Raw genomic sequence first — 18,165 nt, 5'->3', positions numbered from 1 at the left:
CACTGGGTGGCAGCACGGACTGCACTGGGTGGCAGCATGGACAGCACTAGGTGGCATCACTAGGGAGACAGACAGGTCTGGTGGAACATAGACATCAACAAGAGGGCACAGACTGGGGGGCATAGAAAGCAGTGGGAGGGTACAGACAGCAGTAGCGAGTTAAGAGCACTGGGAGGTACACAGTACTGAGGGGTGACACACAGCACTGGGGAGCATGGATAGCATAAGGGGGGCACAGACAGCACTCACCGTGGCATGGACAGCACTGGGTGCAGCATGGACAGCATTAGGTGGTGCGGACAGCACTGGGGGGGGCGTAGACATCACCCAGGGGGTACAGACAGCACTAGGGGGGCACGGACAGCAGTGAGGGGTTACACCGTGCTTAGGGGGTACACACTGTACTAGGGAGTACACAGCACTGGGGTGTACACAGCATTAGGGGGTACACTGCATTAGGGGGAACACACAGCATTAGGGGATACACACAGCACAAGGGAATACACACAGCATTAGGGGGTACACACTGTACTAGGAGGTACACAGCACTGGGGGGTACACACTGTACTAGGAGGTACACAGCACTGGGGGGTACACACAGCATGAGGGGGTACACAGCACTGGCGGTACACACTGTACTAGGAGGTACACAGCACTGGGGGGTACACACAGCACAAGGGGGTACACAGCATTAGGAGGTACACACAGCATTAAGGGGTACACACAGCATTAGGGGGTACTTACTGTACTAGGGGGTACACACAGCATTAGGGGGTACACACAGCACTAGGGGGTACACACAGCACTAGGGGATACACACAGCATTAGGGAGTACACACAGCATTGGGGGGTACACAGCACGAGGGGGTACACACAGCACGAGGGGGTGCACACAGCACTAGGGGGTACACAGCACTGAGCGGGGGGGGGCAGCAATTGGTTGAGTACTCACAGTGAGGGGGGGGGAGTCACACACACAGCACAGTTTCGGGAGGCTGGTAAACCTGCTGCAGCTTTTCTGTGCCTTTATCGCAGCGTGCTGCTTGCTCCGTCCACCAGAGCACACTAGCACAGGCTGGGGATAAGCCTAGAATGGGTAAAGGAAAAGGGATTCTTCAGCTCACCTGTTGCCCGGACTGCTAGACCTTGCGGGTGCCTCGGATCCGCCGGTAAGTCCCGACCGGTTTGTGGAAGAAGGCAGAGAAGAAAAGGATGATCCGGCACTGATTCTTCTTTAAGATAAAATCTCCGTAATCTTTATTGGAAATATTAAAAGCATCGTGAAGGCCGAGGTATAAATCAATACATGGAAACTTTGCGCGTTTCGGACTACACCATAAAAACAGAAAGAGTCCTTAATCATAAGTGTTCCATGTATACCACAACATTACTAAAATAGACTGACCCGCTGGATGGGCGGAAGGGAGGGGCGGGATGTCATGATTGCATGAAAAAACAGGTGAACATCGCCGTGCATATGGACAAAAGGAACATCATACTGGGTCAATATAATCCTTAGTAAATAGTGCGTGATAAACCATAAAACATTCATTCATATGTTAATAATCATTTCAATAGAGGAGCTGACCTGAAATTGCAATAGGGCTGCAAATACAAGCCCCTATATATTCATAAGAATAGAAACGAAAAATTTCATGATACAGATAGAGCTAAAAATGAAATTAGATTATGTGGGTTAGTTACCAAAGGACCCAACCCTAGGTTGATAAGTAAATTATATGGAGATCACAAGTTAAATAAAATATAAATTTATAAGGTTCTCAACAATATTTGCAAAGTATATCAAAAAGCAGCTCCTCCAGTGAAAAACAGGGGGGGGGGAGAGGACTTGTTCAATATAAATAAGCAAGCTCCAATATGTGCATATCGTCTGACGATAAAAAGACCATAAAAAAAAAATATATATACATCAGGATGAAACATGTGTGGAGCTTGACTGAAGGAATGCTCATTACAATATGTCCGAATTATGGCATCCGTGCAGGAATGGATGAATTTCATCAAAGAATGACTAGAACAAACACATAAGCATAAAAGCACCTCATTGAATGTCAGAAAACGGATCAGAAATTATTCTATATCTATCGATCTAAAAAATAAATCGCAAATCGGAGCGATAGTTAAAGCCACCTGGGTATCTTGTATTTAGCTTCAAAATCCATTTTGCCTCTGCCAAAAGCAGGGCTTGGAACCAGTCCCCCCCACGAGGTGGTCTGGGAACAGACTCTATACCCGTGATCACTAAGGAAGAAAAATCCGCTGAATGACATTCAATGTAGTGCCTGGTCAGACCAGATAAGGAGCGTTTCTTCACCAATGCAACATAGCTTAAGGAGGTCCTGTCATGAGCTGCTGAAGGTATGCGGACGTGCTCAGAGATCCTGGTTCTAAGTGCTCTAGAGGTGCAGCCGACATAGCCCTTGCGGCATAGTGTGCACGTTGCCACATAGACCACATGTGCAGAAGCACAATTAATAAACGATCGAATTACAAAGCTTTCTCCATTATTCCCTAATAGGGATTTGGTATTGTGCATGAACCTGCAAAGGCCCCATCGGCCGGACCCACATTTATAAGACCCAGAGACACTGAGCCAGGTTCTGTTACATTTCTTAGATGTGAACATGCTGGGTGCCACAAGGTTCCCAATGGTACGAGCTCTCTTGGCTACTATATTGACCCCCGGCTGAAGAACTGAATTTAGTATGGGGTCCTGACGTAAAAGGGGGATAAAACGCTGGATGGTCTGTTTAATTTGAAAAAAATCAGTGCTAAATGGTGTTGAAAAAGTCACACGATTTCTAGATACTGAGGAAACAGGGTGATCTTCCAACCGATTGGTTCTTTTTTTTTTTTTAAATTCTTTATTTTAATGACCGACTCGAGAACATACAAAGTAACACCTGCTCCACAAAGAACAGAATAACAGATTTCAAATATTTAACATTGACATGTAGCCCACCCTTCCGCACCCCTGTACATATCTAGTCGCTGCAACTGCTCGAGTCAGGCCCAATTTAATCCTTTTATGAACCAACCCAACAAGGGTGGAATACAGAACATAGAAAGAGAGCAAAGCCCGAAAAGAGTTTAGAACAGGTTAAGAGAAAGAGCTAAAGGGGAATAGGGGGGGAGGGGAGAATAGGGGAAGATAGGGGACAAAGAAGTGAGAAGAAGGGAGAGCGAGAGAAGAAAAAAGAGGAAAGGGGGAGATGAGAGAAAAAAAAAAAAAAAAAGGGGGGGGAGAGTGTTTCCCCAGAGCCTCACAGCAGCCGTGGAACAGAGAGTAATCTGGCGTATTCCACCGAGTGAGTGAACTCCAACCATGGGAACCAAGTCCTATGAAAATCTTCCTGTCTGTCATTGAGAGAGGATGTCAAGTCCTCCATGTGCCTTAGGTCGTTAACCCTTGAAACCCACTGTGCCAGTGTGGGGGTGGTAGAAGACTTCCAGCCAAGCGGGATGCAAGACCTGGCAGCCATTACCAGAAATCTAAGCAAAGAGCGCTTGTATCTAGGAGCCGGGAGTTCCAAAAGCTGTAAGATAAACAGTTCCGAACCCAATGTCTCAACCGTGCCGGTCACCAGTCTAATTACCTCCCTCACTTCTGACCAAAACCGTTGCAAGGAAGGGCAGGACCAAAAGATGTGCACGTAATCACCCTCCCCCGAGCCACACCTCCAGCAAACGGGGTCAACTGAGGGGAATATCCTATGAAGTCTGGTCAGGACTCTATACCACCTAGTCAGCAGTTTGAAGTTGGCCTCCAACAGTCTGGAACTGATCGAGGTTTTATGTGCCATCATTAGGACGTTGTTTCGTTGCGTGTCAGATAGAGCCGTCCCAAGGTCCCTTTCCCACTGCCGCAAATAGACCGGGGTGGGCAAATCTCCCGGGTCTGATAGCAAATTGTATGCCAGGGAAAGTGAGTGCCGCAGGGCCCCCTCTCCCAAGCACAATTTCTCGAATCTTGTGGGAGGCCCAGCATACCGGGCGAAGCAGGGAAGGGAGCTCATGAAATGCCTCAACTGCATGGCCCTCCATCTCCCCAGGGGGTCCGGAGGCAGGAGACCACAAATATCCGAAAGAGATAGCCAGTCACCCTCCCCTCCCAGCTGGTAAGCTCTGAATCTGCCCCCCTGTACCCAGCTCCGAAAAACTGGGTCCAAGAGGCCAGGACGGAAATCCGGATCTCCTATAATTGGTGACATGGGGGAAGGCAACGGCAGGAGGAGGCGCCGAACCTCGCCCCTCGAACAGCATTCCAGAGTAGCGCCAATAGTGGGGTGAGATCTCAAAGTAGACGGGAAAAAGCTTGCGACCCAAGGCATGGCCGGTAAATGTACCTCCGAGAAGCTCTGTTCCAGGGCGACCCATGGTTTCATCCTAGAGTGGTGGCACCAATCCAGAACCCTAACCATATGTGTGGCCCAGTAATATTTTTTCATATCAGGTATTCCCAGCCCTCCCCTACACTTAGGTCTGCACAGTAGGGAACGGGAAAGTCTCGCCGGCTTATTCGCCCAGATAAATTTAGTATATAGTGAGGCCAATTCCTTGAAGAAAGAGCTCGGGATCTTAATTGGCAGGGCCTGGAAGAGGTATAGAAGTCGTGGTAATATATTCATCTTCAATATTGCACATCTCCCAAACCATGTGAAAAGGCCCCTCGCCCAATTTGCGCAGTCTGTTCTAATGGACTGCAGGAGAGGGAGATAATTCAGCTTATATAGTTGGCTAGTGTCCGCTGCCAGCTGGACCCCCAGGTACCTCAGAGAGTGATTAGCCCACTTAAACCCGAACGCAGATTGTAGCGAAATAACATGATCTTGGGGGAGAGATACATTCATAGCCTCCGATTTTGACATGTTAATTCTAAAATTAGAAAGAGAGGAGTATGTTTCCAGCTCTCTCAGTAGATTGGGCAGGGAGACCCGAGGGTTGGTAATAAAGAAAAGTAAGTCGTCCGCGTACGCCGCAATTTTGTAGGTGGAACCAGCAACTATAGGGCCGGAAATGTCAATGTTATGAATATAGCACCAATTCAGAACCAGTAGGTATTAGAAAAGAATTCCAACATGTACAACTTATATAGATCTAGCAACATGTGATAATAAAACTTAACCTTTAATTGGGTTATTTAAAATAAATATACAAACTGTGATCCAAACACCATTTAAAACCTGGAAATGATGGGACCAATGTGTGCTGCGTGTATCTATGGCACCATCATTTACAGAAAAAGGGGAACGGGTAACGTTCACCTAGATGAACAACACCGGAGATGTAATGAGTTTTTCAACACACAAAAAGCTGATGTGGTATCGCTGATTAGACAGATGCTGTGTAAGTGCAGCCTTCAAAGATAAATGTATACACAAGAAGTAGCATGCCACTCAACAGACAGAATGTTGTCACTCAGCGTCATCAACACCAGACCAAAAATAGTGTGAATGTCCCACTATAGAGCTAAGCTAGTGTGATACGCTCTATCAGGGGACAACCAAACATATGCACCATGACATGCGGTGCCCAGGAAATAATGACCTCATAATACCTGTACCATGCTCTATACAAACAACGGCAGGGGTCAGGGACAATAGGATGTCATATACAGTGCAATATTAGGACCACTTAAAGTGGAACCATCTCACCCAGTCTTTTTGTCGGTGAGGTGTCGTCCTTCTCCAGTGCTGCTTAGTCCAACTACCGGCACTTGGGGAGCAGTGGCTTGGTCACTGGCCCTGTCTGGGATACAACTGACCCTAAGATAATCCACAAAAACTCCCGCCCTTACAAGGGCAGTCCACAGCTGGCCCTGTTGTGGCTGACCCTAATATCCATCAAGCAGGTGACTTCCGACGCGTTTCACAACGACTGCTCATCAGGGGAGGCTTGAAACACCTGAAAATCGTGGTTATGGCTCAGGCTTAGAGCTCAAACCTATGTGGCCTGGTATCATTCCTGTCAATGTTACCTCTAATTCGGCTAAGCAGGGGTTCCAGGGTCAGGATAAAGATCAGGGGTGAGAGGGGGCATCCCTGCCTTGTGCCGTTAAGAATGGGAAATCTATCTGAAAGGAGACCGTTCACCCAGACCGTTCACCCTGACCGCGGCAGAGGGGTTACTATACAGAGAGCATATCCACCTGAGCATCATCCTCCCCAACCCCACCTCCCGCAGAACCTCCTCCATGAATATCCAATTGACTCTGTCGAACGCTTTTTCTGCGTCGGTCGACAGGAGCATCAGGGGCAACCCTTCCGAATTAGCCCTGTGGATTAAGTTCAGCGCCTTAGTGGTGTTGTCCCTCGCTTCCCTTCCCATCATGAACCCAGCCTGGTCCGGGTTGACAATCCCCCCCAGCAATGGAGAGAGTCTCTCTGATAATATTCTGGTGAAGAGCTTCAAGTCTGTGTTGAGGAGGGAGATGGGTCGGTAACTAGAACAAGAGGTAGGGTCTTTACTCTCTTTAGGGATGACTACTATATTAGCGGCCAAAGAGTCTCTCGGCAAGTGGACCTTTTCGGAGAGTGAGATATTGTTAAAGGCAGAGAGAAATGGGGGAGCAGCATGGAGCCCATCTTTTTGTAGTAAAGCAGGGGGAAGCCATCTGGGCCAGGGGCCTTACCAGTGGGGGAATTTTTAATTGCAGCCCAGTACTCCTCCTCTGAGATGGGTCTTTCCAGGGCATCCGCAACCGATTGGTTCTGGTCCTATTCTCAACAATAGAAGAGGCCCTGTTCAAAGTCCGATCAGGATACCCCCTCCCACTGAGTCTCTCTCTAATGCGGACAGCTTCACAACGATAGGAAGCTTCAGATGAGCATAAACGCTTCGCTCGTAAGAGCTCACCCACAGGTAAATTCTGTAAGGTGTGGGGCATGTGACAGCTACTCGCATGGAGAGAGGTATTGCCACAAATAGGCTTCCTATACAGAACAGAATGAATGGAACCAGTCAAGGGGTCGCCAGATAGCAGGATGTCCAGGAAGGGAGCTGAGTCCATATATAGGTTCATGGTAAATCTCAAATTGAGAGGGTTGTTGTTAAAATGTGCATTGACGGCTTCCATGGCCTCCTGGGGGATATCAAAATCTCCTGTATTACATATCAAAACTTGATCATCAATATATCTTGCATACCAAATAATGGTATGCAACAATGGATTATCACTTGTATAGATATATTTCTCTTCCCAGTAGGCCATGTAAATATTAGCCAATGCACATGAAAAACATGCCCCCATAGGACAACCGGCTATCTGGAGATAAAATGTTAAGTTAAACTGGAAAAAATTGTGGGTCAACAGAAAACCTGTTGTCATGAGAATGAATTCTTTGAGGACATCGTCAAATGAGCTGTATTTATTTAGATGAAAATACAGAGCCTGTAAGGCTTCCCTATACGGTATGCTAGGATATAATGAGACCACGTCGCTTATTATCCAAAAAGAACCACTCGTCCAGGACATCTCCAAATCCTGTAAGAGACTCTTTGTGTCTCTAATATGACCAATAGTACGTTTCATGAGCGGCTGGATATAATGATCTAGCCAGTCACTCAGATTGCTGGTTAGAGACCCAGTGCTGGCTACTATGGGTCTCAATGGGGGAGGGAAAGTGCCCTTATGGACCTTGGGAAGGCCTTGAAAAATGAGACACACCAGAGAGTCGACAAAAAGATATTCGTGGACCTTTTCATTAAGAACTCCCCATTGAAAACCTTGTGAGAAGAGGACCCGTAACTTTGAGGAAAAATCAGATGTGGGATCGCAAGGCAATTGCCTGTAAGTGGATTTATCACTCAATATGGTATTAATCTCTCTTTCATACAGTTTGCTGTCCAGCACTACTACTGAGCCCCCCTTGTCCGCCCCCCGGACCACAATGTGACTATTGTCCTTCAGATCTTTAAGTGCTCTTTTTTCAGAGGATGACAAATTGTCCTGAATCTGGGGTTTCATCAAGAGTATATTTCTGACCTCCGATTCTATAAGGTCCTGGAACGTGTCCATAACAGGAACCCTGGAGGCAATAGGATAAAAACTCGGGTTCTTATTGACAAAAGGAGAAGGTTCAGATATACCCGTACAGGTGTCACTTAGTTCTTGTAAGTGCGTAACCGCAATCTGTTCCCTCAAATTCCAAAATAGGGGGACATGAGTAGAATTGTTGGTCGGAGGATCAGGTGAGTTGGGCCTATCAGTATTGTCCGCATCAGTATTGGAAAAATGTCTTTTTATTGTGAGATTCCTGACAAACCTATTAACATCTCTAAAGCTGGTGTCACACATAACGACGACGACAACGACGTCGCTGCAACGTCACCATATTCTGTGACGTTGCAGCGACCATAGATAATCGTTAGTAAGCTGTCAAACATGCTAAATAAAGCAGCGACGGAGCAGAGATCATAGCGACGTCGACGGTCGTTGTGTGGTTTCAGACATGTCATTGCACGACGAGTCAGAGGTGTGGTTTTAACCCCTAGATACGGTTTGCGTTATCTCTTTTCACGCCCCTCTGTTCCTATTGGTGATCGCTACAGCGCTTTGCGTTGTCTTTCTTCACGCCCCTCTGTTCCGATTGGTCATCACTACAGCGTCGCCTGATTGGGTGACCGTATCAAACAAAAGACGACGCAGTAGCGCTTCCATTCACTCTACCTGAGCTTTTTCAGAACGCAGTTTGCTGCAGTGATTCTTTCAATTTGTTGATTTCGTCTTGGATTTTTAATATTCTCCTGACTTAAAGGTAAGTAATTTTGGGCAGTATTATACCAATATTCTAGTACATCGTGACATTAATATAGCAACTGTATTCTTGTATATTGGGGCAGTATTATAGTTATATTTATCTATGTACATAGGGGGAAGTATTATAGCTTTTCTATTCCTGTACATAGGAATATATATATATATATATATATATATATATATATATATATATATATATATATATATATATATAAAAATAAATATATATATGGGGCCAGTATTATAGCAATTATATTCTTGAACATATAGCTATTTTCTACATATATATATATATATATATATATATATATATATATATAGGTATATATGTATATATATTTATATATTCAATACCGCTGTACATATAGTTATGTTCTTGTACATAGGGGCAGTATTATAGTAGTTATATTTTTGTACATAGGGGCAGTATTATAGTAGTTATATTCTTGTGCATAGGGGCAGTATTATAGTAGTTAAATTCTTGTATATAGGGGGCAGTATGATAGTAGTTATATTCTTGTACATAGGGGGCCGTATTATAGTAGTTATATTATTGGACATAGGAGCAGTATTAAAGTAGTTGTACGTAGGTGGCAGTATTATAGCAGCTATATTCTTGTGCTTAGTTTATAACAATGTAGTAATACATTAATTTCCTTTTTTTTCAGATGTCTTCCAACAAACAAGAATTTATAAGGGAGATGATTGATATGTATCGATCCCTGCCTTGTTTGTGGAAGATTAAGTCTGTCGATTATAGCAATCGATACAAGAAAAAGCAGGCCTATGAGCAGCTTGTTGAATTGTTCCAGAGGCATAACCCTACTTAGACCATTACGACTGAGATTGTGCGAAAGAAAATCCAGGGTCTTCGCACCGTTTATAAAAAGGAACTAAATAAGGTGGAGAAGGCCAGCAAATCTGGTGCCGGAACGGAGGAACTTTACGTTCCAAAGCTTTGGTACTACGATTTGCTGGCCTTCATAAGAGACCAAGAGGTACCACGTACAATAACATCGCTGTCCTTTGGTCCCGGAACACAGCCTGAGGTCCGGTCTGACACCACAGTTGGAGATGTAAGTACCTTTGTGAAACTTTTGATGTACATGGCATTATTTAATTGAAAATAGTTACTACGGTTTTCTATGATTACTGTTGCAGATTTCAAAATGTATCCCTTCCAGTTCAGATAAGTATACTCCTTTACTAGTTTCTCCACACTCTATTTTCATACCATGTAATGACATTTCATATCTTGTAGTACTAGTCTGCCCCTCCCATTAGTTTCCAGTGCATGTGTATCCCTGTGCCTGTTGCTCATGATATCTGAGTTTAACATCATTTTTATTGTTCCGCAGGATCGTTGTGAAGCTGGGCCAATAGCGACAGGTGGTGATGATGAAATTGCCGGGACTTCCGAGGAGACCGCAGAAGCTCCATTACCGCGGCGGATCTCCTCAACCCGTAAGAGGCAGCCGAACAACACATCATCAACAGACCTTATGGATATGGCGAAGAAAATCCTGGAGCAGCACAGCAGACCATCCATTTGCGGATTTGCCCAGCTTACGGATGAAAGACTCCGTAAGCTGGATGACAAACAAAGAGGTCATGTCGAAAGGGTCATGCTGGAGGCCCTCAACAAGGTGGCATTGGGGAAACTGACAGACTCCTCAAAAGTGTGCGAAGTAGATCATCAACAACACTCTTCATGGAACCAAGTGCCATGGATGAGGATGGAGCCTCGACCGCACCTCCAGCATGACCCCCCCGCACAGTATCCCATGTTCCCCCCAATGAACCAATTTTTCAGCCCACAGAGGCAACATTTAAATGACTCTAGTAACCAATATCAAAATTTATAGTTTTTGTTTTTTGTTATAATATTTATGCTGTTTTTGTTGTTGTTTAAGCAATGTTAGGGAATTGTAATAAAAAATGTCTTTGATTTCAAACTTTTGTACAGCTTTCATGAATTCTGCATAACATTATTCACGGGGTAAAGGGCTGGGTGGAGGTCAGGGTCGCCATCATGGCACAACTCTACAGATGCACATATATAATGTGTGTGTGTGGGTGTTTTTTTTTTAATTAAGAATGTTTTTGTGGGTTCTTTGTTTTAAAGCTGTGGTGGGGAACATAGTGCTCTCCCTGCTGCCTTATAGTGCTGTCACCTAATGCTCTCCGAGCTGCCTTCTAGTGCTGTCACTGTCAGTGCTGTTTGTGTTATGCCACCTACAGCTCTTTGTGCTGCCACCTATTGCTGTGTTGCCCAGGGATTGGGGGGGAAATGAGATCCTGGCCAAGGGGTTACTTCTGCAGGTATCCCGGTGTCGTGACCCGGTCTGTAATGTCAAGCTCCCAAAAAAGAGGGGGATTAGGTAGGGGGAATTGTCTGTCACGCCACCCGTGGGTTGCGTTGATAAGGTGGTGGCACCGCCACTGCCTCTGGGGACCGTGCCCGGGACTGATGGTGTGGGGCAGCTAGGTGGGATACCCTCCACGGGTAGGGGGATTTATAGTCCCAGGGCCCAATTGGGAGAGGTAGTTTGTAGAGTGACGGGTACAGTCCTCGCCTTGTACCGGGTGGTGCAGGAGTACTCACAGTATAAACCAATAACTAACCCCAGTCCAGTAATTAACCAAGTTGCTGGTAACAGGTGCCAACGGCCCGCTGCTGTGAAGACGGGTCCCACACCCGTGTGTGTAATTCAGGTGATCTTTTCCTGCCCGAGGTATGTGTCTTCTTTTCACACTGGTCCGTACTGGGTCCCGACAGCTGGCACCCCTCTCCTGGTCCACTTCGGGTCCCACAAGAGGCTGGCCCATTCCTGAGGCCGTGAGTACCACTCACCCCAGCCCCACACAGGGGCTGCTTATGTGACGCCCTGGACTAGCCAGGTGGTCTCAGAGGTAACATCACACACACACACACACCCTCCCCTGGACAGTCAAGATCATTGAAAAAAAAAAAACCTTGTTGCCACTGTACAGTCTTGATGTCCTCCTGTTTTCGTGGGGAGGGGGTGAGTGGGGTCTGATTGGCTGGTGTGTGTTTGTGTGTGGGAACCTCCCCAAGGGAGAGTTAAATCAGCATCAATAACATGTATGCAGACCTCTGTAACACCCAGGTTTTGCCAGGGCGGCACAGTGCTCTTTGTGCTGCCAACTACTGCTCAGGGTGATGTATATGCCCCATACTCTTAAGGGATGTATATGACGCAGCCTCTCCTGGGATGTATATGCCTCAGTGTTTCCTGTGATGTATATGCCCTAGCTTCTCCTGTGTTGTGTATGCCCCCAGCCTCTCCAGACCAAGACAAACATGGAAATGTAGTGGTGAGAATCAAAATGATCCATCTCACCGAACATCACAGTCTCTCCAGCCACCACTCTGGGGCTGATTTTATTAATTATTTTAACAAATATAGCCTGGTCGTGTTCAAGTTGATAATTTGGTGTGGCCCCCGTTGGTTGGTAGAAAATTCCAAATGGTCCCCGGCAGTAAATAGGTTCCCAAACCCTGTTTGAAAGTTTTGTCCAAAAATGTAAGCAACAGCGAAAATAAACTAGAAAGATTTATGTGACATACAAAACAAAAAAAAACATTTAAATCACAAACATTCACATTTAGTGGCCCTGCTGTTGGGCTGCCAAAAACTGTTCCAGCATCTCCCCATGACGCCGGACGGCTTCTGACAAACGCCGTTGTGATTCCACCAGGTCCTGTAGTGTGGGGATTTCTGTGGAGGGAATGGGAAAAGTTAACCATCCTTGTTCCAACATCGAACTGTCAGGTATATGTTTTTGGTTGACCACTTACGGTTCTGGGGTTCATCACCTTCTTCCTCTGAGGCGCTGATGGCCCAACCAGATCCTGTGGCTAGGGAACACAAATCAAATATTAGTACACGACAGCCCACCATCATTTAAACATCCCTGTATCCTTTACAACTTGTAGGGACACCATGTTATGTGCATAAATTACAGGAAGGGTAGCCTGCACAAAACTCACCAACTGATGCGGGGGAGAAGGCATCGTTAGAAGGAGAAGTATGGGGAGACAGGGTAGAAGGTGGTGATGGGGTTGAAGGAAGAGATGGGGTTGCAGCAGGTGATGGGGTTGGAGAAGGAGAGGGTGTCCCAGCAGGCGCAGCAGGCGGAGGTGGTGGATCTGCAGCAGGAGATGGTGGAGCCGGCGGGGATGGTGGATCCGCAGCAGGAGATGGTGGAGCTGGCGGAGATGGTGGATCCACAGCCGGAGAGGGTGGAGATGGTGGAGCTGCCTGTGCAGCTGGAGGTGGTCCTAGGTATAGGAGAAAACTTTTATTGAGCGCATAACTCCAGGCCACTATGGCTTACGCCTACTTTACACCATACAATTCTGCATACGATATCGTATGTGATGTGACACGCCCCCATCTTATGTGCGACAACTGAAATTTGTTGACCGTGTCGCACCTATGCTTTGTTCCTGTCACAAGTACTTACCCTTCTATACGACCATCCATACGTAAGAAGCGGGACGCAGGTAAGTTGCAGTTCATCATTCCCGGGGTGTCACACACTGCGATGTGTGCTGCCTCGGGAACATTGAGCAACCAGACGTTCAATTTTTAGTAATTGAACGACGTGTATGCGATGAACGGTTATTCGTTTAATCGTAATCGCATGTAGGTTTTACAGACTACAATATCTCTAACGATGCCGGATGTGCATCACTTACAACGTGACCCCGCCGACACATCGGTAGATATATTGTAGCATGTAAAGCCCGTGTATAGCCTGCTTTTTTACGTATGTTTGACAAACCTTTTTCTAGGGGCACCAGACACATGGGGACCACTTGCCTCAAAGCAGCAAACATGCTGCATTCATTGGAAAAACAAGGCACAAAAATCAATCACTTAAATTATTCTATTTTATTCTGTTCTGTAAATAGTATAACATATGGCTTGTACTCAAGGCTTCTAATGTCACTCTGATATGCACCGAGATAACAATGATAATCAGAGATGCAAATGCAAAGAGAAAATAAACCCATTATACCCCAGGAGCATTGAAGTTTTGAGGTATCCGAAATTTACCTATGATCAAGTTAGATAATTAGCTCCTTTTCGCCACCTTGACCCTCTGATATGCACACTAGATATCTTGGTATAATGTAATTATTTTCTTTAGATATGCACTGAGATAACAATGATAATCAGGTCAATGGACAATACTCCAAACGCGATTACACAGCATGGTTTATGGCGAAATGGTTTTTGTAAAGACTGGCACAGTGTTGATCAAATCCTAATATATGCAAAGAGTAAATAATCCCATTACCCCAGGAGCATTGAAGTTTTTAGGTATCTGAAATTTACCTATGATCAAGTTTGCATACCATACCTTTTACAAAGGATAATTAGCTCTTTTTCGCCACCTTGTCCCTCTGATATGCACACTAGATATCTCGGTATAATGTGATTATTTTCTTTGCAATATATTGCATTTGAACTACACTGTGCTTTCCAAACAACCTTGTTCTAATCGCGTTTGGAGCATTGTCCAGTCATCTGACTATCCTTCTTATCTCGTTGCATATCTGAGTGAGCAAGTTTAGAAGCCATATGTGTGTGTATATTTCTAGTTCATATGTTTCAGAAATAAATCCCCTCCTTTGGGTCCTCGCCAAACTACCTCATATTTTACACAATTGTATTATTATTCTTTGTAAATTTTATATAAATTAAGATTTTTTTTTTTTATTTTAATGATTGGTCATTGGCATTTTGTGCCATGTTTTTCCAATTGTAATCACTGGGTCACCAGTGTCGGGGAAGAATATCACAGTTAATGTCCATGTTATGAAAGTATGTATGCTGCATTCATTGCTGCACTTATGCATGCGTGGGGAGTGGGTGACAGGTCCTCGATAACTTGTTCAGCACCCATGTGTTCTATTATTTTTGTTTTACTGATTTTTTTCAATACCTTTCATTTTTCCACCAGACAGAACTTTTCAGATTTTTCAGTCAATGTTCCCATATGTTTTCTGCGGGAACCTCACACCACTTTTTATTGCTGTAAGCTGCGTCCAACACCATTAAAGGGGGCTTGACACACTACGACATCGCAAATATAAGTCGATGGCATCACGGAATTCTTGACGCACAACCGGCCGCATTAGCGATGCCGTCTGTTGCGTGTGACTCCGATGAGCGATTTTGCATCGTTGAAAAAACGTGCAAAAACGCTAATCGGCGACATGGGTGTCCATTCTCAAAAATCGTGAATGCAGCAGTAACGAAGTTGTTCCTCATTCCTGCGGCAGCACACATCGCTGCGTGTGACGCCACAGGAACGAGGAAGCTCCCCTTCCATGCCTCCCGGCCACATTGCGGAAGGAAGGAGGTGAGCGGGATATTACGTCCCGCTCATCTCCGCCCCTCCACTGCTATTGGGCGGCGGTTCATTGACGTGGCTGTGACGCCGCACGGACCGCCACCCTTAGAAAGACACCGTCGCCGGACAGGTAAGTATAGGTGACGGCTCTGGGCGATGTTGTGCCCGTGCCGGGCAGCGATTTGCCCGTGCCGCACAACAGATGGGGTCGGGTACCCACAGTAGCGATATCGGGACCGATATCGCAGTGTGTAAAGTAGCCTGTAGGCCAGGGGTGGGCAATTAATGTTCCCATGGGGCCGCATGAGAAATTGGGATGGTTTTAGAGGGCCGGACTAATATAATTAACTCAGTTTTAACCAATACTGTATATAGCATATATACTATCCTTCATACACAAACAGTAAGTTACGGACTGTGTGACCCCTCGTGGCCCTGCATGCACACCTATCCTTTTTTTCTCTGGCAGCACAGGTGTCACACGGATCGCACACTGATGTGATCTGTGTGACATCAGTGTGACAAATACCAGAGAAAACACGGGTCTTTTTAATAAAAAGATTTTCTATATTTACCTCTCTCCAGCGCTGCTGTCTCTGGCTCTGCTGCCTCCCGCTCCTTATCGATGGTAATTATACTCACTGAATATTCACTGCAGTGAGCAGCTGGAAGCAGGGACAGTGCTGGGGACCGCATCGCTGGGTGAGTATACAGGTGTGTGTGTATGTTGAGAACCTGGAAGCCGGAGCATCTCGGGGACTCGTCACAGTTCCCAATGAACTCTGATGAACCCATGAAGCTGTAGCGTGGGTGTCGCAGGATGGTCATCAAAGTTCATTGGAAACTCTGATGACCTCCTGGAGGCCACTGTGCTTGCAGAATACTCACCTGTCCCTGCGTTGATGCCCTCAACGGTGCTGTGCCCGGTGCTGTCATCGCGCCGCTCCGGCTTCCAGGTCCTGAGTGCGGTGAATAATCAATGAATGAGCAGTGGTCAGGAGCGGGAGGCAGCAGAGCTGAAGAAAGCAGGTAAATATGGAAAATCTTTTTATTTCACAGACTCGTGTTTTCGCCGGTACCTGACACATGTATGCAAACAGGTACCGGAGAAATGCAATCAGGCCCTGTAATGGCGGAATGGCGCTGCAGGGGGCGGGGAGAGAGCACATGGTACCACTCGCAGTTACGGGCTTTACTCTCTGCACGCACGCACACATACATACACACACGCTATAGACATATATACACAAACAATCCCCATATACTACATCACTACACCCCCATATACACCTGTAATATACATCACTACACCCCTATATCCACCTGTAATATACATCACTACACCCGGGCTCCCGCTGACATCCTTCTTCTCTTGTACGGCTCCCCGCTGAGCTGCCTCCTCTCTCCGTACGGGGTCCGGCTGCTGCATCTTCTTCTCCTGCCGGGGCGGGAACTTTTCAAATGACACACACGCGCGCCGTACTGACGACATCAGGGCGCGTGCGTGTGTGTCACAGGGAAAGTGTCGGCAGGAAACAGAGAACAGATTCCTGTCTTCCGCTGCTGCACTGTGCGGTGCTGCAGTATCAGTCCTCTGTTCCCTGCCGGCACGCAGCGTGTGATGAGGGCAATCTGACCACAGGCCGCCCGGAGCCTGGAGCTCTGGACAACACGTCAGATTGCCCTCATCAGTGACCGGCCAGCAAGGATGCCCGGAGCCAGGCGGGCCGGTCACAGAGAGTAGGCGGGCCGGATGTGGCCCGCGGGCCGCCCCTTGCCCAGGTATGCTCTAGGCCATAAAAGGTGATCCTACAATATATTTTTGGGGATATTAGATTTAACATGTTTACTAAATGGTAACACCGATGTTTAGATCCATGATCCATGAACCATAAAGCCATGGGTTGTTCATGGGTAAACAAAACCGAACCGGACCAAAGCCGCTAAACAGCACTCACCATGACGCCTCTCGATGTCTGCTCGGATGCTGGCGAGAAGATCACTGGATTTATAGCGCAGGTCTGCCAGTTTCTTCCTAATTTGGGTTGTGGATCGCTCCACCCCAAATCGACGGGCCAGGCCTCTACTAATTAGCCTCAGCACAGCCTGCTTATGAAGCATGGGATGGTCATGCTGTGCCTCGCAGAAATAGTCTTTTTTGACCATCATTTTTACTAAATAACGGACCTCCACAGGCCCCCATGGAGAACTGCGACTCCTAGCCGCCATGTTCCCGCCTCTGAGCATTAACAGAACATGTACGCCGCCCAACAGACTTCAAAGGCGACGTGAGCAACGTCATCACGTCACGTTCTGAACAACGTCGCAATAGCGATCCCGCTAGCGGTCTCGTTATCAACGAGCCGCTCGAACCGCGTCACAGTAGCGTTCCCGTTCGTGAAACTAGCGGTCTGAATAAAGCTATCACAGAGTCACAGTAGCGTTCCCGTTCGTGAAACTAGCGGTCTGAATAAAGCTAGCACAGAGTCACAGTAGCGTTCCCGTCTGCGATCCCGGCTGTAACCGAGTCAGATAGCAAAAGGCATAGATAGCACTTAAATCTTTGATTTATGTTTGTGTATTGGATTTTTGTGTTATGGAATTATGGAATGTAAAGTTATGGAATATTCTTGTACATAGGGGCAGTATTATAGTAGTTATATTCTTGTACATAGGAGGCAGTATTATAATAGTTATATTCTTGTACATAGGGGCAATATTATAGTACTTATATTCTTGTACATAGGGGGCAGTATTAAAGTATTTATATTCTTGTGCATAGGTGGCAGTATTATAGTAGTTATATTCTTGTACATAGGGGGCAGTATTAAAGTATTTATATTCTTGTGCATAGGTGGCAGTATTATAGTAGTTATATTCTTGTGCATAGGGGCAGTATTAAAGTATTTATATTCTTGTGCATAGGTTGCAGTATTATAGTAGTTATATTCTTGTACATCGGGGCAGGTGGGACACCACCGCTGTTGTTGTTGGGC

At 46.2% G+C, this 18,165-nt stretch overlaps 1 protein-coding gene and 1 long non-coding RNA gene across 2 annotated transcripts in view; one reads left to right on the top strand and one right to left on the bottom strand.

The window, feature by feature from the left end:
• The window catches only part of LOC142280570 (uncharacterized), a 28,715-nt gene extending 19,106 nt beyond the window's left edge, over nt 1–9,609 (top strand). The window contains exon 2 of the mRNA XM_075332751.1: nt 9,448–9,609. Coding sequence (XP_075188866.1) covers nt 9,448–9,609 — 162 coding nt within the window. The remainder of the gene's footprint in view (nt 1–9,447) is intronic.
• A 2,888-nt stretch (nt 9,610–12,497) lies between these two features.
• LOC142280569 (uncharacterized) lies at nt 12,498–13,047 on the bottom strand. Its single transcript, XR_012742802.1, has 3 exons — nt 12,795–13,047; nt 12,603–12,662; nt 12,498–12,522 (listed from the first exon to the last, which is right to left on the bottom strand). It is a non-coding gene; the product is annotated as an uncharacterized LOC142280569 (long non-coding RNA).
• Nucleotides 13,048–18,165: the final 5,118 nt, after the last annotated feature.

The sequence above is a fragment of the Anomaloglossus baeobatrachus genome, unplaced genomic scaffold, assembly GCF_048569485.1.
Source record: "Anomaloglossus baeobatrachus isolate aAnoBae1 unplaced genomic scaffold, aAnoBae1.hap1 Scaffold_458, whole genome shotgun sequence".
Lineage (NCBI taxonomy): Eukaryota > Metazoa > Chordata > Amphibia > Anura > Aromobatidae > Anomaloglossus > Anomaloglossus baeobatrachus.
The sequence above is the reverse complement of the archived record's forward strand: the minus strand, read 5'-3'. Positions and strand labels throughout refer to the sequence as shown.